Source organism: Equus przewalskii, chromosome 7, assembly GCF_037783145.1.
Source record: "Equus przewalskii isolate Varuska chromosome 7, EquPr2, whole genome shotgun sequence".
Lineage (NCBI taxonomy): Eukaryota > Metazoa > Chordata > Mammalia > Perissodactyla > Equidae > Equus > Equus przewalskii.
The window spans coordinates 38,912,176-38,935,886 of NC_091837.1; the positions used below are offsets into that span (position 1 = coordinate 38,912,176).

At 36.6% G+C, this 23,711-nt stretch overlaps 1 protein-coding gene and 1 non-coding gene across 11 annotated transcripts in view; one reads left to right on the forward strand and one right to left on the reverse strand.

Annotated features, from left to right (window-relative positions):
* Nucleotides 1-23,711, reverse strand: part of CEP192 (centrosomal protein 192) — a 114,774-nt gene that overhangs the window by 80,464 nt on the left and 10,599 nt on the right. For 9 of the 10 annotated variants that reach the window (XR_011542559.1, XR_545667.2, XR_011542558.1 and 6 more), the window contains exons 4-9: nucleotides 20,877-21,052; nucleotides 18,236-18,288; nucleotides 15,355-15,475; nucleotides 12,823-12,971; nucleotides 4,625-4,985; nucleotides 4,052-4,195 (exon numbers count right to left, since the gene is read on the reverse strand). Coding sequence is in view for 6 of the 10 variants with exons in the window: in XM_070629561.1 (XP_070485662.1) it covers nucleotides 4,052-4,195; nucleotides 4,625-4,985; nucleotides 12,823-12,971; nucleotides 15,355-15,475; nucleotides 18,236-18,288; nucleotides 20,877-21,052 (1,004 nt within the window). In the remaining 4 variants the exon portion in view is untranslated. Of the gene's footprint in view, nucleotides 1-4,051; nucleotides 4,196-4,624; nucleotides 4,986-12,822; nucleotides 12,972-15,344; nucleotides 15,476-18,235; nucleotides 18,289-20,876; nucleotides 21,053-23,711 lie in introns of those variants that run through there. The other variant, XM_070629562.1, reaches the window with a different exon arrangement.
* LOC139084979 (small nucleolar RNA MBII-202) lies at nucleotides 7,066-7,136 on the forward strand. Its single transcript, XR_011542916.1, has one exon. It is a non-coding gene; the product is annotated as a small nucleolar RNA MBII-202 (small nucleolar RNA).

Below are 23,711 nucleotides of genomic sequence, written 5' to 3' on the forward strand. Positions count from 1 at the left end.
ATGACTCAAGGTAAGGACACTGCCATAAAATGTGAAAGCATCAACCAAATCTAACAGCCAAAAGAGGGGAAGTAGGAAATCAGCCCCTAACAAGGTAACCCAGAAAAACTTACTTCAATGAGCGAAATATGGTTTTTAAATTATTAAACAGCTCCAAATGCTATTTATTATACTCCTAAGTACCTTTTCTCTGAACCTTAAGAGATTCTTCAGTTAAAGAAAAATCTACAGTTATATTGTTACCTTGTATGCACATCAGAAATCAGTCATGAATTCTGAGAAAGCAGAACTTAGTTTTTTATAAGAATTTATGCCCAATTCTTTACGAAATCTAAACAACAGTCCTCTCAAATGTCACCTGAATGCTTTAGTTGTTAAATTTTGAAGCAGTCCTTATGTCCCACTTTCCCACTCCACCCACCAAAGCCCATTCAGTGTTTAAATCCTAGGCCAGAAGCAGAAATAATGTGGTACCTCATATGCATGGAACTATCAGAGAGTGGGAAGGCAGAAATGTGGAAGAGGGAAAAGTATCTCAAGGAAATTTTCGGAGTAAAGTTTAAGTAGATAAATTTTCATTTAAAATGACTGATGGCATAAAATTAAGCCCTTAGTCCAATCTTCTTCTTCTGAATATCTCTTCTTACATTTTCGAAATTCTCTTCTCTAGTTCATCCTCCTTTCTTTCCTTCCATTAAACTTTTTAATTTTCCATAATCATTTTCCCCATTTCCTTACCACCCATGCTAGTCATTCTTTCCCTAACCACAAGGATGGTTTCATTAAATTCCTCCATTATCTATTTTCATTTTTCCTTTAATAATAATACACCCACATAGTTCAAAATTCAAAAGATCTATTATGTAAATTATGTTTCAATAAAGAGTTTTAAGAACTTAACCAAAAGACATAAAAAGGAATACAACACAGAAGTCTCCCTCTGACCCCACACACTACATCTCCAGAAGCAACCAATGTATAAAGTACCCATAAAGCCCCTCACTATTTGAATTTATTTGATTTTTGAGTTCAAGCAGCTAGAGATTCCTGTAGTCCACTTTTTTTTTTAAAATCTCTCCACTGGATGTATTTATAAATACATGTGTGTGCTCCCCTCTTCCACCTTTTTACACAAATGTTAGAATATTTTATATGCTTTTCTATGTCTTGGATTTTAAATAATTTCTTTTGGTGCTCATTCCATATCAGTATCTAAAGAGCTCCTTTACCATTTTTTATGGCCACAGGGTACTTCCCTGTGTGGATGTACCTTATTTGATCAGTCTCCTATTTTGTACATCCATGTTGCTTCCAACTTTTTGTTATTATAAATAATGTGCAAGTAATAACCTCGCACATGCATCACATGCCATTTGTGCAAGTGTATCTAAAGAAAAAATTCCCAGGAGAACTGCTTGGTTATAAGGCACCTGCATTTGTAATTTTGCTAGATGCCGCGATATTGCCATAACTAGAGGCTGTGCCTATAATGTACTAGAATACCTGTTTCCCTCATACTCTTGCCAACACAGTTTCATTATCAAACTTTTGGATCACTGACAATGAAATCGAAAAATAGTATCACAGGGTGGTTCCACAAGAAAGAATGAACTTTTTCTGTATATTTAACAAAGATTTTTATTTCCTTTTCTATAAATTGTCTGTTTACATACTTTGCCCAATTCTATACTGAGTAGTTGGTCTCTTTCTTATTGTTTATTAGAACTACTTACATGTTAGGGAAATGGGCCCTTAATCTGTAATATGAATTACAATTCTTTTTTCTCAGTTTGATCACTAATTTTTACGAACTTCTTACCAAAACTTAATATACATATGAAAAGTATATAAGTGTACAACTCAATGAATTTTCACAATCTGAACACATTTGTATAGCCAGATCAACACCCTAGATCAAGAAACAGAATGCTCCAGCACCCAAAATGCCCCTCGAGCTTCCTTCCCATCACTATATGCCCAACCAAGGGTAACCACTGTCTTTACTTCTTACTGCACAGAGCAGGGTATGTTTGAACTGTACAGAATTTAAATACGTTATGTAATGCTATATAAACAGAGTTATATAGCACGTGTTCTTAGTCAGCCTTATTTCATTAACAGATCTGTGAAATTCACCCATGTTGTTGCAAGTAGCTACACATCCTTCATTCCTACTGCTACATAGCATTCCAATGTATTGTCCAAACACAATCCATTCCATTGTTAATGGGAATTTGGGAGTTTCTAGTTTGGGGCTAATACACATAGTGCTGCTATAAACATTTTAGTGTATGTCTTTGGGTAAGTATATACACTCTATACACTAGGTATATACTCAGGTATAGAATTATTGGGTCATAAAGTATGAAGTTCTTAAAGTTCACCTTCACAAGATACTGCCAAACTCGTTTCCAAAATGGTTGTATCAATTTACACTCCCACCAGCAACACATGAGAATTCCAGGACCACTGACTTTTTAAATGAAAAAGTCAATATCCACTGTCCAGTCTGTACCCTCTTGTTCTTTCTAAATCAAGCTATCATTGATCAAGTTCTAACTGTAACTTAACCTCCAATTTCTGACTCATATTTTCTACTACTGAATATCCCCACCTCAAATCACAGTCATCCAAAATTTTACAATTTCTTCTGATTTTCTCCATCTTGGTCAATGGTACTGCCATTTTCCCAAATAATTCAGACTACAAACCTCAATGTTTTCTTGCCTCTCTAATATCCCCTGAAATCCAGTCATCAAATCCTAACCATTTTATCTCCATGTCTTTCATTAGCTACTTTCTTTTCATTCTCACTGTGACACCTACAACATCCTAAGGAACCTCCCATTCAACTGACGATCACTGCCAGAAGACGACTCACAAAGCAAGTTGAACAAGCAAGTCTTCTATTGCTGACCAAACAAACCTCAACCTCTTTGGCATGGTACTCAAGGCTCTACCCACTCCCTGGCCCGATTGTTCCTCTCCAGCTTCATTTCTTCATCTCGCATTACTCTCCCCTTCCCATATCTTACTATAAATACCAGCCACATTGGACTATTTACCATTCTCAAAACATGCCCATGCTTTCTCATTCTTGTTCGTTGGTTTTCCAGTCCTTTGGAATTTCTCACACCCCCAAATATTTACCTGTTAAAACTCTACCTCAAAATCCACCTCTTACGTGAAATCCTCTGCTATCCACTCATGCAAAAATTCTCTTTCCCCTAAATTCCAAAAGCATTTGGTTAGTGTGTCTTATAATCCTGATGGTTGTTTTGTATTCTTGTCTGATGGACAGTTTCTTAAGGGCTGGAAAAATGCCTTATTTATCTCTGTACTTCCACATCATTAGACATTTAGGAGGCCTTAGTACAAGCAGCAAGTAGAATAAGTGCTTCCTCTGACACCTTCTGAGCCTATTAAAAATAAGATGGCTTGACAGGCCACTGGACGCTTTTCCTCATCCCGGGTTTAGAGGCACTTAGGTACCGGAGGCTTCAGAGCACAGCAACTCAAAATGTCATGCCTTCTGCAACCTAACCCGGTTTATCCTTTCACCATCGTACATTCTGCAAATCAACAAACCTAACTGATGTTCCTAACACTCATATCCTTGGAGATTTCATTCATCTTTTTCATCACTTTTCTCCCATCATTTCTACATTTCTTAGCTTTTACTCCAAAATTGACTGGCTTTTGTAACTGCTCATTTATCAGAATACTTCTTTTGTTCAAGATAGAATTTTAAAAGTGACAAAGTAAAAACCCTTAAGGGGTCTTCCAACTCTACAATATGAAGGTTCTAAACTGAAGTAAAAGAGTGCTGGTCTGACTCGGTGTCCTTACTTAAGGAAAAGGCTCAGCTCATTCTGCAATGATTAGCACTAACTAACTCAAGCTTTTGTTCCTATAAAAAACAAGTGAAGAGCCTAAGTATTATATATTCCAGAAGGGATTTGATGTGGCCAACCAACATACACAGAGTAATCTCAGAAGATCATCAGAAACAGTGAAAATAGTACAATAAAGTGGTTATCAATATACTTACAACCAGATCTGAAGTCTTCACCCATCTCATCAGTTAGAGACATGTTTATATCTTGTTCTTTATTAAAAGATGTATAATAGGCAAGGTCAGTGACCCATCTGCCCTCTTCATTTTGATAGACCACACTCTGTGGTAGATCCATTTCTAAAAAATAAAATTCCAAAATATCTAATAACACATACAACAAATAAAATGACATAATATTCTTAAATAATTTTATTTACTTGACTTATTTTAGTTATCAATAGTACTGAAATCTGCCCAAACCCAGTTAGAAAAAGGAAATCCATTTCCCCAAAAGAAAAGTACCTCTGTGATGGTGGACAAGCCAGCCTTAATCACAGTAAAAGTCTATAATGGAGAATGAGGGAGAAAGGAAAAGAAGACTAAGACTTAGAAAGGTACACGTCCACTAGATCTATAAATAAAGATACCATTTTTTTCATTCATAAAACACTTAAATATTTTAATATGAAAACTTAGGCAAGTTCCACTTGGAAATATATTCTATTCCCAACATATAAACATTTTATATACTTCTTTACTTTTATTAAAAAAAAAAAGCCCACTTACGATCTTTACTCTTCTCAATAGACTTGTTACATTCACATGTTCGCCTTTCACTAGTTGGTGAGCGGAGAATATCAGTGGAATTAATTCCATTGTCACTAACAGGCTTCAAAGCTGCTATGTCCACAGTTTTTTGAATGGACACTTTAGGAGTCTCAGTGTCTAAACAGCTATCCACAGGCAAAACTGTTTCTGAATCTGATGCCAAACGCTTATTTTGATGAGGAGACCCTGCCTCCAGCTTTAAACGGTCTGTTGAGTCAAAATCACCTTTACTGGCATTTATGTCATGAAAATAAACAGGGTTAACTTTTTCATTAGTAGCCCTGACAGTCTTCACCAGAATTTCTTCTCTTGCACTTTCCTTTAAAAATAAACAACAGAGCAGCAGTAAGTTTTGTTTTTCATAACTCATTCCTAAATTTTATGGGAAAAAATTATGTAGCTGCCATAAAATGTTTATTATATAAAGGAACAGATTATACAGTATTTACTACAGTCTTCTAGAATATATATGAACCAATGTTAAGCAATTTACCAAAATCAAAATTCAATAATGTAATCATCACAAATATATACCAAGAGATTCAGATACCAAAAGTGGGTCCAACATGTTCATCACCTTAAAGGATGTTAGAAATGTCAGTGTAACTTTTATAATTACCACTAGAAGTCTCTACAAGGATGGTAAGCCCTTTACTGTGACCAGCCTTATAAAATATAAATAACAGCCCTTGAAAATACAGATATTAATATCTTTTGAAAGAAACAACAAGTACTACAAATGGCCCTGAGAAGTCCAATAACAATTGCATCTGACATGGCAAATTAAGCCTTAAAACCATGCCCTCCAACATACTTTCCCAAATGGCACTTCTTTCTTTCCTAGAATAACAACTGCTGAAAAGGAAGGCTCAAGTGCCTACATTACCCTTTGCAGACATTCAGCTATCACCATTACCTCAAGTGCCAATAAAGCCTATAACAGCAGTCTTTTCTGTTGTAAGATGTAGGATGACAAAAAGAGCCTCATGGGCAAAGTTCTTTAAAGTTAAAACACTAAAAGGAGGTAGTTCTATATAAAAGAAAAGATGCTGACTTTGAAATAAAGTCATAGGTTTAAATCCTAGTGTCACCATTTATTAACTGGTTGATTTTCCAACAGTCTTATAGAAAAATTAAACTTACATCTCTACCTTATATCAAAATAAATTCCAGATGTCTTAAAGATTTAGATGTACAAGTACTAGAAGAAAACACGGATGGATAGTTTTATATTCTTCAGCAGATAACATCTTCTAAGTGTAATATTCTGGTGGGTTAAATTGTGTCTCCCAAAGAGAGATATGTCCGAGTCTTAACCCCAGGTACCTATAAAGTGTGACCTTCTTTAGAAACAGGGTCTTTGTGGATGTAATTAAGTGAAGGATTTTGAGATGAGATCATCTTGGATTTAAGATGGGCCTTAAACCCAGTGAGTAGTGTCCGTATAAGAGAAGAGAGAGGAAGGGCTCAGAGGGGCACAGAGACAGAGAGGGAAAGGCCATGTGAAGAGGAAGGCAGATACTGAGTGATGCTGCCATAGCGAAGGAACACCAGGAGCCACGAGAAGCGGGAAGAGGCTGGGAAGGAGCCTTTGGAGGGAGCTTAGCCCTTCCCACACCTTGATCTCAGACTTTTGGCCTCTAGAACTGTGAGAACGAATTTCTGTTGTTTTAAGCTAGCAAAATTTTGGTAATTTGTCCCAGCAGCCCTAAGAAACTAATACAAACACTAAAACCTAAAACACATAAGAATGAGCAGAGGGAAGACCATGTGAAGACACAGGAGGAAGACAGCCATCTACAAGCCAAGGAGAGAAGCCTAAGGAGAAGCCAACCCTGAGAAAGCCTTGATCTTGGATTTCTCCAGAACTGTGAGAAAATAAATTTGTTTGAGCCAAAAAATTAAATAAATAAATAAAATGCATAAGGATCAAAATATCACCTTAACATAGAAGGTTATAAAAACAATAGTTAAAATATGAATAGCCTGATTTAAAAAAAAAAGACAAAGGAGGAGCTAGCCCGGTGGAGCAGCAGTTAAGTGCACACGTTCCACTTTGGTGGCCCAGGGTTCGCTGGTTCAAATCCCGGGTGCAGACACGGCACCACTTGGCAAGCCATGCTGTGGTAGGCGTCCCACATATAGCAGAGGAAGATGGGCACGGATGTTAGCTCAGGGCCAGTCTTCCTCAGCAAAAAGAGAAGGATTCGCAGCAGTTAGCTCAGGGCTAATCTTCCTCAAAAAAAAAAAAAGACAAAGGAGACAAATGCCACTTAAAACTAGATAATTATTTTTCACATATGATACTAGCAAAGATTAAAAAGAACCAGAATGTGAGAAGTTAGCTCTCTCCTCAGTAAAGGGACTTAAAACAATCTTGAATAAAGAATGCAGTCAGGTGATGACAGTCTCCGGAATCACTGTTACGCTTTGATGAAGACCCCTTTACGTGCTTGGCTGAGGAGTCAATGGTGGCAAAGCTTCTGTCTATGGGAAGTTATCAAGGTCTTGAGGGGAAAGGGAAGTTATTGTTTACTGGGTACAATTTTTGTTGGGAAATATGAAAAAGTTTTGGGTATAGATTCTAGTGACGATTACACAGCACTGTGAATGTATTTAATGCACGGAATTGTATACTTACGAATGGTTAAAATGACAAATATTATGTGGTATATAAAAGAGTAATTAACAAAAAAAGTCATAAATACTTGGAAATTAGAAATAAACTACTAGGGGCCGGCCCCGTGGCCAAGTGGTTAAGTTCGCACGCTCTGCTGTGTCGGCCCGGGGTTTCGCTGGTTCGGATCCTGGACGCGGACATGGCACCACTCATCAGGCCATGTTGAGGCAGCATCCCATGTGCCAGAACCAGAAGGACCCACCACTAAAATATACAACTATGTATTGGGGAGATTTGGGGAGAAAAATCAGAAAGAAAAAAAAGATTGGCAACAGTTGTTAGCTCAGGTGCCAATCTTTAAAAAAAAAGAAGATTGGCAACAGTTGTTAGCTCAGGTGCCAATCTTTAGGGAAAAAAAGAAATAAACTACTAAATACCATTCATTGACTCCACGAGGAAACAAAAAGGGTTAGATAGAATTACATACTATCTAGGATAGAATTACATACTATCTAGAAATAAAGGAAAAGGCAACAGCCACAACGGAGTATGATACATTAAGGAAAAAAGGACTATAGTTACATGCAACAATATGGATAATCTTAGTAGCACTGAGTGAAACAAGCCAGTCACAGAAGATTATCTATAAGATAATGACCTTGGTATAAAGTTCAAAACTAACACTAAGTAATGTATTACACACATATGCATGGATGTGGAGAAACTGGAACTCTCACACATTGCTAGTAAGAATGTAAATTGATGCAGCAGCTATGGAAAACAGTATAGCGGTTCCTAAAAATTTTTTAATAGAATTACCATATAATCCAGCAATCCCACTTTCCAGTTCTGGATATATATTCATAATGATTGAAAGTAGGATCTTAAAGAGATATCTGTACACTCATGTTCATAGCAGCATTATTCACAATTGCCAAAAGGTGGAAGCAACCCAAATGTTTGTTGACAAATGAATGGATAAACAAAATGCAGGATACACATACAAAGCAGGATTATTCAGCCTTAGAAAGGAAGGAAATGCTGAAACATGCTCTAACATGGATGAACCTTGAGGACATTATGCTAAGTGAAAAAAGCCATTCACAAAAAGATAAATTTCTGTGATTCCACATATATGAGGTCATCTAGAGTAGTCAAATTCATAGAGACAGGAAATAGAATGGCAGTTTTCACGCAGTGTGGGGAGGTAGGAATAGGGAGCTGTTTAATGGGTACAGAGTATCGGTTTTGCAAGATGCAGAGTTCTGGAGATAGACTGCACAATGGGAATGTTCTTAATACTACTGAAGTATACGTAAAATTGGTGAAAATGCTAAATTTTATGTTATGTACATTTTACCACAATTAAAAATTAAAAATATATTTAAAGCATGAAAAATGAAGACAGAATAAAGCAAAAAAGCAAGCATTATTTCAGTAAATATGTAAAAGTGGGTATCAGTGGAAAAAAATTAACCCAGGTTCAAAACTCACATCGTTGTTTATAAAACTATATTATTGTTAGGAGAAAATGTTGGAAAGGGGAAATGCTTCATGACCATTGAAGAAATGGAGCAGAGAGAACAATGATAGATTCTAACAAGTGGAAAATGTTTAGGTAATAATAGGTAATAAACGATATACTTAAAAGAAAAACTAGAATGAAGGAATTGTGAAGGAGACAAAAATCTTATGATCCAAATTATATGTAAAGAACTCATAAATACGAAGTTGATAGCTAAAATCCTCTTGATAAAAATTTTTTTCCAATTTTTTCCTTTTCAGGTATGGAGAGTTTTCACCACCAGATGGCACCTATGCTCCTGCAACTCCCACGATTTACATTATTCTGGTGGGGAAAAAAATGTCTATTTCTTATATACAGCAAAATTACAACAAAAAAGAAAGAAATTTACTTAAGATGGTCAGAGTTGTTTAGATGACATTCAATAAGAAATATGGGCTGCTGATCCTACCAAATCAAGGATACAGTATTATCACCTCATGGTAACACAAAACCGAATCACTTTAAAATATGAGAAACATAAGACATTTCATGAATTAATGTAACGTATTTTATGACTGACCTACAGGTAGGGATCTCCCCCCATCCAAACAGTAAAGCTGTGATGAATGTGTTCATTCCACACTACCCCGATCGTCAGCTGCCAGAGGCCAACCCTCCCTGTCCCTCCATACTCACTGCCTTCCTTCAACCCCTGCCGAGGACCTCAAGACTTCACCATCAGAGAGCCTGAAGGCTCCTAAAGAACCTGGCTATCTTATCAATTAAATACTTTTTTAGAAGATGGACTAGAAATGGATCATCAGAAACTATGTTTTTACTAACACAGAACACTTCCAAACTTCAAAAAACTTTTAGAATCTACCTCAATTAGAACTTAGGGACTTCTTTCAATAGGTACAATGAGATTCAATAACCAGGATTCTGCCTTACTATAAATTATCTAAGTATTTCTTTTATTTTCCTACTAAGTTTCACGAAGAGAGATTATCTTTGTATGACCTACAACACCAAGCACCATACCTATCACTAAGCAGGTAGCCAACAATTCTTTATGTTGAAATGACCTGACCAAGATGACTAGAAATTTGTGAGTACGCAACAATATCAAAACTAAAAATATTCTGTTTTTAATGACAAATAGTCACTAATTAGAAAAATGATTACTGTACTATAACAGAAGGTCCTTAGCCCAAAAGCAAATGGCCACAGATAGATATATTTGTAAAATTTATGAACTATCACATTTTGACAAAATCAAGAGAATTAAAGAGATGCTGTCTCCTTTTCTTTCCTGACTTGCTACCCCTAATCAGCTGAAGGCTGGAGATGTGTTCAATAAATATATTTAGAACTATAATTCCATAATGTCAGATGACTAAACATATGACCAAGAGTAAACAGCACTGTCCTAGGAGGGAAAATCCACTGATTTCTAGAACACCTGGAACTAGATTTCTAGAACTAGAACACCTGTTCTAGTTACATGAGGGAAGGGGTATTGTACTTTTCTGTATTTGTACGAAACTGAGAAATAATAAATTCTTGAAGCTGCTGAATACGCAACTTCTGGATAAGTAAAATATTCCTATATAGAACGAAGTACTATATTGTAGAATACAATCTCAATAACAGAAATTCAAACAAATTGATGTAGTCTAGACCTACTGAAAAGTAACCAAGGACTTGCTCTACCTAAAACTGGAAAGATAATTATAATCTGGATTAAGGGAAGAAGGGAGAAAAAAAGTAGGAACAGGGATTTGTAGAAGAAATATGCAAGAGAAAAACTAACCCTGGGCCAGACTTTAACGTACTTTAAGGATTATTAATTTGAAACACAGAGACAAAAAGAATATTATATACACACATATATATGTCATTGTAACAACATTAACCTAGTGTTGACAAATAGAATGGAATGGTAAAAATACTGCAAATAGGGCAATAAATTAGACACATGGTGGAAGCATCTTGAACTTGAGTAGTGGTAAAGGAAGCAAACAGGAAAGAATAAATCTAAGACATGGTCCTGAGGACATACTGACAAGACTTCGGTCTTCTGAGCTTCATTGCCTTTAAAATGACAATCCCACCATCACTTGCTGCTTTAATACACTCTGAGGATCACTGTGAGGATCAAACAACTGTCTCTCTATATATACACACACACTCCCTATAAATTAAAAACCATCATACAATACTGAGGCATACTTTACTTTTAAAAGAACGACAAAGAGAGCCATGGTGTAGTGGTTAAATTTGGCACACTCCACTTCAGCGGCCCAGGTTCCCGGGTTCAGATCCAGGGCGTGGACCTAGACCACTTGTCAGCTATGTGTGGTGGAGACCCACATATAAAATAGAGGAGGACAGGCACAGATGTTAGCTCAGGGCCAATTTTCCTCAAGCAAAAAAGAGGAAGACTGGCAACAGACGTTAGCTCAGGGCAAAACTTCCTTAGGAAAAAAAAAAAGAAAGACAAAGAATTGATAAAAGTGAGAAACGACTACCAAGTTTTAAGTGTAGGAGTAATGGGGTACCATTAACAAACAGAAAAATATGAAATAATGAAAAACAGGCCAGAGCAAAGTTAAAGATGATCACTTTGCTTTTTTATTTAATGTTATGCACTGAGCTAAAGAACTTTTCAAATGAATAGTCTAAATGCAAGCCATTAAATATTTAAATTTAAGAAAATGCATAAGTTGAATATTTAATATAATCTTGATAGATAATCTTGATATCAAAGATACACACACACAGAAACATTATCATTAGGGATTTTTTTTTAATCCTCTCTATTTTCCAGAAGTCAGCTCATATCATACAAAAGATTTTTTATCCTTTTCACAGAAAATTTAAAGAAAATGCATATGAACTTACTCCACAGGATGCAGAGCAATACCCTTCAAACTTTCTGCCCTTTCTTTCTCTTTTTCAATTCTCCAAATATTAGAGGAAAATGGGAAAACACCATCTACATGCCTTCTACTATCTCCAGTACCTACAGAAGGATGCCTGATAATTAATGTAGAAGGAAGTGGAAAAATCACCATTGTCACCACCAATGTAATAACTGTTTCTGGGAGGCCTCAACATGATACTAAAACCAGTTCTTCACGTGACCTCGATGTATGATCCCACAGATTATTTATTGATAACGAAGAGGGAAAGAAAGGCACCTTCACCAGTAGATATTTGGCAGATACTGCATTAACTAAGATTATCAATAGTGGGACAGACTCATACATCTCCTGATGTGATGTAATGAGAAGTACACAACATTTCCCGTTTAATCGTTCATGAGAAAAATCTTTCATCTGAATTCTTGCCAAAATGTTTAATTAGGAAAGAAAAAAGCAATCAGATATATCATAAGATGAGTCATTTTAGAAAACAATGAGCCTAGATTTTACAAAAGTTTTTCAAAGACATGAAAGAACTATTCCAAATTTAAAGAATAAAGAGATGTGACAACCAAATGCAAGTGCAATCCTTGATTAAATCGTGGATCAAAAGCAATAAAAGGCCATTTTGGAGACAACTGGGGAAATCTGAATACGAACTGTATACTAATTTAAATTAGTGTATCAAAGTTAGATAACAGAATTGTGATTATGTAGAAAAATGTCCTTATTCACAGGAAATAAATGCTGAAGTATTAGGATGAAATGTTATAATATCTGCAACTTACTTTCAAATGATTCAGTAAAAAAGTACATAACTTACAGAGGGACAAAGAAAATGCAAAGATGGCAAAATGTTAACAATTGGTTAATCTGGATGAGGGGTATATAGATGTTCACTGTACTATTAATTTCTCTGTATGTGAGGGAAAGGTAAGAAACAGCAAAGGACGGGAAAGGTATTTCTGGGAATCAGTTTATATCTGGGAAAAATAAGATTCGAAATAAAACCAAAAGACTAAGTTTTATGTTAACATCCAATGAGACCAGTAATAATTTCCTAATGTCAAATTTCTGAAAAACCATAAAGACTGGAACATACCTGACTAGGATCACTTGTAGACAACTTAAAATCTTTTTCTGGAGGTTCCTGTCCTTCCAGATCTTCATATATCATTCCTGGAATCGCCAGCTGTTCAAAATAAGCCTCCAAATGATCATCATAAAACTCTTCATCATCAATATCATCATCTATTAATAAAATGGAGAAAAAATTGGACAAGAGTTAAAGCAGTAACTGAAAAAGTGGAAAAATGGCAGATTATTCAGAAAATGGTATGGCAAAGGGTAACTATCGAAAAACGATAGATAAGCCTATCATAGGAGAAGTAAAAATAAATTCTAGGTGAATTAATGATTAAATGTAAAATGAAACCTCAAACAATATTTGATCTTGAGAAAGGAACTAAGGAAAAAAGATATAACAAAGTTGAACAGTGACAGATATGATTAAAAAATATTCAACCTCCATCAAAACCAAAAAGTTACAAACAAACCAGTAAAACAACACTGGCTCTGGTTTTCAGTATTTTAACACCCAGCCCAACAAGGGCAAGATAAAACTAGAACTCTCAATCACTAACAGTTTGAAAGTTGTCACTGCCTTTTCAAGAGGATAATTTTGTAATCAACATTAAAAGCCTTAAAAGTGCTCATAACCTTTGAATTAGCTATTTCATCTGTAAGAATCTAGACTACTAAAACAACGACCTGTAACGAGGGAAACAAAAGAAAAAATAAACAAGTGGGAATTCACCAGATTAAAGAGCTTCTGCAAGGCAAAAGAAACTAGGATCAAAACAACGAGACAACCCACCAATGGGGAGAAAATATTTGCAAATCATAAATCTGACAAGGGATTAATCTCCATAATATATAAGGAACACATAACTAAAGAATAAGACAGCACACAACCTGATCAAAAAGTGGGGAGAGGAGATGAACAGACATTTTTCCAAAGAAGATATGCAGATGGCCAATAGGCACATGAAAAGATGTTCAACACCACTAATCATCAGGGAAATGCAAATCAAAACTACACTAAGATACCACCTGACACCACTTAAAATGGCTGTAATCACTAAGACTAAAAATAATAAATGTGGGAGAGGGTGTGGAGAGAAGAGAACCCTCTCACACTGCTGGTGGGAATGCAAACCGGTGCAACCACTATGGAAAACAGTACGGAGATTCCTTAAAAAACTAAAAATAGAACTACCTTATGACCCAGCTATCCCACTACTGGCTATCTAACCAAATAATCTGAAATCAACAATCCAAAGTAACATATGCATCCCTATGTTCACTGCAGCACTATTCACAATAGCCAAGACACGGAAGCAACCCAAGTGCCCATCGACCAATGATTGGATAAAGAAGATGTGGTGTATATATATATATATATACAATGGAATACTACTCAGCCAGAAAAAAAGACAAATTCATCCCATTTGCAACAGCATGGAAGGACCTAGAGGGAATTATGCTAAGCGAAATAAGCCAGTCTGAGAAAGACAAACACCAGATGATTTCACTCATATGTGGAATATAAAAAAACACGTGGACAAAGAAAACACTTCAGTGCTTACCAGGGGAAGGAGGGTGGGGGGTGGGCACAGGGGGTGAAGGGGAGCACTTACGTGGTTACAGTCAAGAAATAATGTACAACTGAAATCTCACATTGATATAAACTATTATGAACTCAATTAAAAAAAAAAAAAGAAGAAGAAGAAAAACAAAGACCTGTATAAATTCAGGTCAACAATTCCTTTTGCACAATTCCCCAATGCAAAAATATCTACAAACACTGGCAGCAAAACCTGTCCTGAATTTAGTTTCTATTTAGCCCACTCAGCTCATCAGCCTGGCCTTCAAAGCCATTAATAATTTGGTCCCTGCCTATTTTTCTGGGTTTATTCTCCAATTCAGCCACCTACAGGTGCTACAAATCTGCCACAAAAAACCACTGGCTATTCCCCAAACACATTCTATATGCCCCACCTTTGGGTCACTGCTGAAGCTGTTCCCGCTTCCTGAACTATACTTTTCCTCCTGTATCTATACTAGGGCCTATCGCAGACAAGCTTTTTCAAGAAAGAGGAAAAACTGCATCCTCTTTCAATAAAACTTCACAAATACTTTTAACCAAAGTTAATTTGTCACCCTCCTATGATTCCCCCAGTTTGTACTGTTGAGATATACTTAATACAGTCCGAGGTTAAGCTATGCATTTCTTTTCTTACTTGGCAGGTCTTGCAGAGAACAGAGGCTAAATATTTCATTGTTCCCCAATTTCTTAACATACTGCTTCATACTGAGTAGCACCTAAGGTGACTACTTTGTACCATAATGATATTAAGCTGAGGGATGAGCATAATCATATCAGGATTGATATACAGGAATAAGTTTTTAAAAATCCCATCACTTAACAGAAGTGGCCATTTGAGTGCTGGTAGGTAGGGGGTAAAGGAAAAGCCAAAGAAAGAAAACGCTGGCATAATAACTACTTTGAATGAAGCAGAAAGCTGTGGAGTGGCAAGAAAAGACGAGGAAAACACAAGTTACTTTACGGTACCAGAAGAACCTTCCAAGCTTGTCAGTGACATAAGTTTCTCATTTTCTATTAAACTAGTATGGCTTAAGTCATTGTTTGGATTCTTATCTTCAAAATGTTTTCCATCATCAGGAATAACAATCTATAAAAAAAATAACACATGGTTAAGAGAAGCACACTCACAGCTTTGAAGACGACAGTACAAGGCTGCAAAAAAAAAAAAAAAAAGACCTCCAAAGTGCTCTGTATCTGTAATTCACAATTTAGGCAATGACAAAGGACTAGTTATTTTATATGTATTGATACCTTTCTTTCTGCCCCCTTACCACACCCCCTCCCAACTCATCCAATGAGACACTAACGTCATATTGTGTGCACACGCTCGGAGGACCTAGTAATATAGTTAGTATGCTAATACACAACTGAATTTGAGCAACACTAGGCTTGCAATAGGAAGTGAAGATAATAGCAAAGTTGGACTCAGCAACTTAGACTGGAACAATCAGTTTCTCTGTTCCTCAACCCAGGGACCATGTAACCCTAAGGGCACACAGCAATTTGCTAAGGACACTCAAGGCCCAGAATAAAATATAACGTTTCCTTCTAAGCGTCGATTTTATTTCACAATCATATTAAATATATATCAAACAATATCATCTTAAGAATTAGACTGCAAAATGCACACTAATTCTTAAAAGAAAAACATGAGCTCTCAATGCAATCGCATAACTGCACACAGCATAACAGTGCTGAGTTATGCTCATAAAGATCTAAGGCATCAGGGGCATAAGGGGCTACTGCCGTGGAACATAAGCACTGAGTTTTGAAATTTTTCATAATAAAAAATTGGGGAAAATCTACATGAGAAAGAACAATATATAAATTATCTCTGCCCTTTTGGTCACACCTGCTACTGAGAACTCTATCCACTCTGCCCTGCTTGGTGCCTTACACATGGGCCAAGAGACCCTGCAAAACGTTTCTATTCCAATAAAGTGGTATAGCTCTTACAGTTTAGACAATGAGACCTACAAAAACATTTCCTTTGCTGACGTGGCAGCCTAGACAGTCAAAGCTAAACCAAAAGTCAAATGCAATAGTGGCTCCTTCTGATCTAAGGTTTTCTCACATATTTATTATCCCCCTGCTTTCACTTTTTCACCCCTTTTATCAAGTATCTTGTGTTTCTACACTTGTTTTGCTGTTTTCCAGTTTTATGGTCCCTCTCTTTTATTATCAACGATTTCTAATACTTTTAGGAAGTCAATTCTTCAACTATCCTAAAAAAATAAATTACCTACCATATGGAAAAGTTATGTTCTCTTTCTTTAGAAGCCATTTTTTATAAATGTTCTAAAATTAAGCAAGTAAAGTATAATTTGTTAAAGAAGAAGAATTAAATTCAATGATTAAGAAATCACACTTTCTGACTTCATTTCAATTTGACTATATCTTTACTTCCTCTAAAAACACATCTGTCACACTTGAAAGTTATTAGTGGTTACATATAGGGAGCAAGCATACAGCGCAGGAGTTGACAAACATTTTCTATAAAGGGCCAGACAGTAAATTATTCCAGATTCTGCCAGCTACACAGTCTCTGTCACAACTTCTCAACTCAGCTGTTGTAGCCCAAAAGGAGCCATAAACAATACAGAACCAAATGGGCACGGCTGTGTTCTGATACAACTTTACAAAAACAGGCAGCAGATCAGATTTGAACAATGAGCTACGGTTTGTCAACCCCTGGTATTGGGAAATAACTCTTACTTTAGCCCCTTTTGTAATCATTTCATGAAAATAATCTTAAAAATTCTTATGAAAGTATGGGGCCAGCCCAGTGGCTGAGTGGTTAAGTTCGCGCACTCTGCTGCAGGCGGCCCAGGGTTTCGTCGGTTCGAATCCTGGGTGCAGACATGGCACCGCTCATCAAGCCATGCTGAGGCGGCGTCCCACATTCCACAACTAGAAGGACCCACAACTAAGAATACACAACTAGGTACCTGGGGGCTTTGGGGAAAAAAGTAAAATCTTAAAAAAAAAAAAATTCTTATGAAAGTAAAACAAAAATTACACCTCCTTTTTATAAGTTTTTAAAGTACTTAGTTGATATTTTATCAACAAGTATCATAAATATGAGACTACAGGCCTGCAATCCCAGTTCACTGTTTATGTTGCACATAAACTGTTTATCTGCTTAGCACCACTTCCTGTGAAGAACTCAACTCTTTATACTTCATGTGGTCCTGGTGGGGTTGTCAGTCACATTCCTCTATCTGTACATGTACATACACTGATGCATGTGTATGCACATACACACACACACAGAAGTGGACACAAGGTACAGGCTCATAAATCAGAGTACTTCATCCCAACCCACCCCTGGCACAGTGATTTAAACAGCGGGAGATGTCTGACACAAGAGCTCAGTAGAGTTGTCTTATCTTTTTTTTTTAATTTACCCTCAAAGAAAGATCACGCTCTTCTTTTTTGATCATGAATGTTAAAAGTGTAGATTCAGGTTACCTACAGATGAAGACAGCCTCCCTATCATTCAACAAATTATTCAGTGCCAACTATGTACTAGGCACTCCGGATACAATAAACAACAGAGAAACCTGTACCCTTGTGGAGTCAACATTCTAGAGGGAGCCAGCACAAAACGAAGTAGAGAAGAGGTGGAGATAGTCCTGACGACACACGAAGCCCAGGAATACAAAGGCCCTGGACCAGCACTGCTCTCAACATCCTGGTTACTTGAAACAGCAGGTTGCATTTCTGCTCTTTATAAGTAGAAGATTTCTAACTAATATTAATACTACTTAGCACTTATATATGTGAAATAGGGACTTTCACTTTCCTAATAACACTCTAGTAATTGATAACAAACATAACACATTACCTTGTTATCCTTATCATTCATCCATGATGGTAAACAAAAATCAACAGGTGAGTCTGTTTAAGAAAAAAACAAAAACTGAAAGACCAAGTTATTTTATCAACCAAATACACAATAATACCTAAAAATAACAAAATTAATGAACTAAACACTCTTCCCTTGAAATAGAATAGAATACTTTCAAATGATGGTATAGCAACCCATCACTGGTTAAATTAAAAAACTATTACAGTGGGGAAGTGTAAAAAATTATATACATACTAGAAAAACTTGAATATGAATCTAATCAAGCCTTTAAAGCTAACTGCTGCTTTATGGGGGATATGAGGAAGAAGGAAACAAACAAACTTACTCATGACACCATAAGTAAGCAAAAAGACAAATCCAAATAGGGCGACAATCTACAGGGTGACTGATCTTGCTTTTCTCAACAAGGCCCTGACTTGAGAGAGACAACAACAAATGTCCCAGAACGTAATATAACCTTCCTTGGACCCCAATTCAAGCAAACCAACTGAGATAATTAGTAACTGAACATGGACTAGAGTACCAAATGATAATAAAGGAACTGTTAAGTTTGTTAGCAGTGTTAATACACCACTGTGATTATGTAAGAAAATGTCTTACATGCTAACTGAAACTGAGGGATACATACTTAGATACATACTAACATATGTAGAAATAAAATGACTTTTGGAATTTTAAAATATCAGAAAAAAAGTAACAAAAGAACAGAAGAGATGAAGCAAGTATGACAGATCTTATACTAACTGAAACTGAGGGATGGGTATATGGGGAGTTTTTCTTTTAACTAATATAAAATTTACATACCCTAAAATCACCCTTTTAAAGAGCACAATTCAGTGGTTTTTAGTATATTCACAAGGTGTACAACCATTATCACTCTCTAATTCCACAACATTTTCATTACTCCAGAAAGAAACACTGTGCCCATCAGCAATCACTCCCCATTCGCCCCTTCCCCTAGTCCTAGCAACCACTAATCCACTTCGTCTCTATGGATTTGCCTATTCTGTATTTATAGATTTATCTATGGATAAATGGAATCACACAGCATGTTGCCTTTTGTGTCTGTCTTCTTCCACATGTTTTCAAGCTTCATCCATATCATAGCACATATCAATATTTCACTCCTTTTTATGGCTAAATACTCCTCCATTCTATAGACATACTACATTTTGTTTACCCATTCATCAGCTGATGGAGATCTGAGTTGTTTCCACTTTTTGCCTACTGCGACTAATGCTGCTATGAACATTCATGTACAAGTTTTTGTGTGGACGTATGTTTTCATTTCTCTTGGGTATACACCTAGGACTGGAATTGCTGGGTCATATGGTAACACTATGTCTAATGTTTTGAAGAACTGTCAAACTATTTTCCACAGCAGCCGTACCATTTTACATCCCCACCAGCAATGGATGAGGGTTTCAATTTCTCCATATCCTCACCAACACTTGTTCTTTCCCATCTTTTTGATTATAGCCACTCTAGTAGGTGGCAAGCGGTATCTCATGGTTTTGATTTGCATTTCTCTGATAACTAAAGATGTTGAGCATCTTTTCACGTGTTTATTGACCATTTGTACAGCTTCTTTAGAGAAATGTCTATTGAAATTCTTTGCCTATTTACAGTATTGGGTTGTCTTTCTATTGAGTTTTAAGACTTTCTTTATTCTAGATGCTAGTCCCTTATCATATATATGATTTGCAAATATGTTCTCCTATCTTTGGGTTGCCTTTTCACCGTCTTGATAACGTCTTTTGAAGCACTAAAGTTTTCAATTCTGATGAAGTCTAGTTTACCCATTTTTTTATTTTCTTGCCTGTGAGTGTGAGGAGTTAATGCCATTCTCTATACTTTCATATATATTTGAAATTTTTCTTCAAGAAATACAAAAATCTCTTGAAATTTTTAACTTAAACATGTAAATGCATATTGATTCACCAATCTTATAATTAGGCGCAAGCAAGGGTTTTTGAGTATTGAACCACAGTTTGAAGTTACTTTGCTACATAAGTCTATAATATAGTTTTCAATTTCTAGTTTTGATTTCTTTGAAGAGAACAGAGTACTTAAAAGCAATCTGACAGCAAAAGCCTATAAATTTAATTTATTTATTTTATAATTTTCCCCACATTTTTACAGTTTCTTTCCCAGATCTAATTTGATGGCAATTTTTCAAATGACTCCAAAGCATTCAACTTGGTTTTCTTAGAAACAATTTCTTTTAGAATTTTAATTCACTAGTTTATATAAAAACAAGTTTAGGAACAAAAATGACTGTTGAGAAGAAGATAAATTAATTGGTGGGGGGAAATATGAAAGGTGTATTAGAAACAGTCTCCTTGTCTTGAATATAAAATGTGCTGTGGCAATCAGGCAGCATGGTTTCCGAAGGAAAGGAGATTTCAACTTAATCAGTAAAGTCAATTAAGAGATTGATTAAGAGACTTTTTCCTATAAAAGTATTATAAACATGATATTAATAGGCAAATGCCAAACAAAAGCATTTTCAGCTTACCATATGATAGCTTAAGATAAATACATGTCCAAAGATAGAGAAATGAGAAAAGAAATTAAAATATACACATTAAGAAATTAATTTCTAATAGTTCAGTACCTTGCATTTGTTCCAGTGGTGAAATCCGACCAAAAAGATCTTGGCTCTGAAAGGATTTTGCAGTTTTAGTTTGCTCCTCTTCTGTTCTTGCTGTATCTCTTTGAAAAGCTAACTCTTTGAGGACAGCATCTGACAAATGTTGACTTTCCATATAGTTCTTTTTCTTAGACATAGAACTTTTTTATTAGGGCAGAATAATGATAAAATGTTAGTTACCTTCGGTAATCTATAAAATATCTATTAATCTATTATCTATTATGTATTTCATCTCTCAAAAAGAAAAAAATAGATACAGTGAAAAGAAACATTTCTGGGTCTAGCCAGAAACTACAATTGGTAACGCTCTGAGTGTCCTGGGGACTGCAGCATCATTTTGGGTCCAGTGATGTAGTCTTCAAAATCAAATATCATATTGCTACTCTGCCTCTCAAGAAATGAGGTTTTTCCTTTCCCGCCTAAGTATCTCTGAATCTATCACAGCTAGAGAAAAACTCAGCTTTCTAAAATCAAGGTAGACTTAAAGGATACCAGTATATTTGCCAAATAGTTAGCTAATTCTCTGAATAACTAAATGCTTTAAAAGTTGTACTTTTAGCTCCTGTCACTGGTTCTTGTCCCCATCTTTCTACTTCTGTTGTTTTATATATGGATGAAAATGTTTTTCCTTAAAGCCAATTTTCCTTCTAATCTACTGCAAAAGCTCTTGGGTCTATCACAGCTCACCCACAGCCATTTCACCAGCAATAAGGAGGGGTAGGAATGCAACTTTAGGAAAAAGCCTCTAAATACAACAAATTCATCATCTGAAAAACTGATACCTAGGGCCAGGCTTAGATCTGGCCAGGATGCATGAAAAGAAAATAGCCCTTCCATATGTTCCAAATCTTAACTCTTTCTGCCTGAGGCAAATCCCCAGCTTTAATTCACTTCCCAGTTTCGCTGTCTCTTTATTGGGGTGCTACAGTACACAGAAAGCCATTACCTTAATCCCAACGTGTGTTCATAGGTAGGTCTAGGAAAGTTTCACCCCAAATAGAAGCTGAGTAAAAGGGAGGGAAGGGGTAGGTGGAAAGACTACAAATGGATACAAAGTCCTATGGTTGAAAAGACAGAAAGAAAGAGAGGTGGGGGGAGGCAAGATGGTGACATGAGATAAATAAAAGCAAGTCCAGATATTTAGGTTAATTTTCAAATCTTAAAGCCCTCTCCTGAGAAGAGCATGTAGCCGGACCTTTAGAACTTCAGAGTAACAGAGACAGTTAAGGGCACTCTAAATTAACCACTGCCACTCCTCAAAACAATTTACTTCCTCAAACCTATAGCTTTCCATTGTTTTTATTTGCCCATAAGAATTTCTCAAATCAAGTCCTAAGCTTAAGTAAAAGCGGCAAGAGCGACTTCCAGAAGTCCATTAAAATGACAGTAAGGAAACCTGTAAAAGTAAAGCAATCTGGATGAGAGCTACCATTCCCAGCCCAAGCTTACCTCAGATTCTACAATCTGAAAAGCAGATGGGGTATGCAGGAGAAAAAATAGCTGTTGTCCAGAACAAAAACAAAAGGACCCAGAACCAGAAAACAAATCAGCCAAGAAGAACCGCAGAAAGTTTCCCGACTAGAGTCAGAAGGATGACAGGAGGGAGCCAGGAGGAGAGCAGAAAGGAGGGGTCAACTGAAGTCTATCAGACGACCATGCCAGGCAGTACTCTGCTCCTGCTCCCCAACCCACACAAACAAAACAGCAGTATCAACGTGACACTGAACACCTGGGAGGAAGGCTCTTCTCCAGACAAGGCACATGACACTTCTGTGCAGAATGAAGCTATGGTGATGACAGCAGCCCAGAATAAAGCGTTAAACACCTGGCATGAATTTAAGACTCCCAGACTGCTTGCCCTAAAGTACTGCTGCCCAAGAGTACTGTCCCACTCACACAGGACCCAAAAGAAATGAGACCTGGACACACAACAGCCGAGGATGCCTCCACTAGCAACCCAGAGGACAGCCACAAATCAGACACAGGAGAAGGAGCAGCTCAAGAGATAAAAATAAAGATGAAAAACTGAACAAATAACCCCAGAGACAAGGAATAATTTAGAGAACTTTGAAAAATCTCAATTAGAACTCTCAGAAACATTCAAGTAGCTATTACATCCACAAAAAGGGCCATTACAAGAAAATGAAAAGATCAGAAAAAACAGCTCTCAAAATTATGAGTGCCAAGTGATTGAATAGAAGGGTCATCTGCCTTAGTACCTGCCTTAGTACAACTCTAATCCTTTGACCCCTTCTAAGCCTCCAATCCATTCATACTGCCACAGTTCACTCTCCCTCATCCTTTTGATATCCTCTCCTCTACCTTAACCTAAATCCCATGGCCAATCATCAAACACCCTCAACTTCCTTATCCCTCACTGCCTTCATCAAACTGCAAGCCTGTTTAAACCAAACATCACCATCACACTGAGCAGCCTCACACTAAATTTATGACCATGGTCCTAGAGTGGGGCCCCTAATGCTGTCTGACAATCCTACTATTTCCCTTGTCCTTTCACCATCCCACACTCCCATATGATTATTTTATATCTCTCTTTCAAATTAACTCCTCACTGAGTTGATGGCCAAGCCTCCTACTTCACTGAGAAACCTGAAGCACTGAAAAGACAACTCCCACAGATTCTTACCACACATACCCACATAGTCCACCCTCCCACCTACTACAGAGGAACTATCCATGGGCCTACCCCTCTAAACTCATTTTCTCCACTGCACGTTAGATCCTAGCCTCTCTCATTTACGCAAAGACTTTGCTCCAGCAATTCCCTTCTCTTTCCAC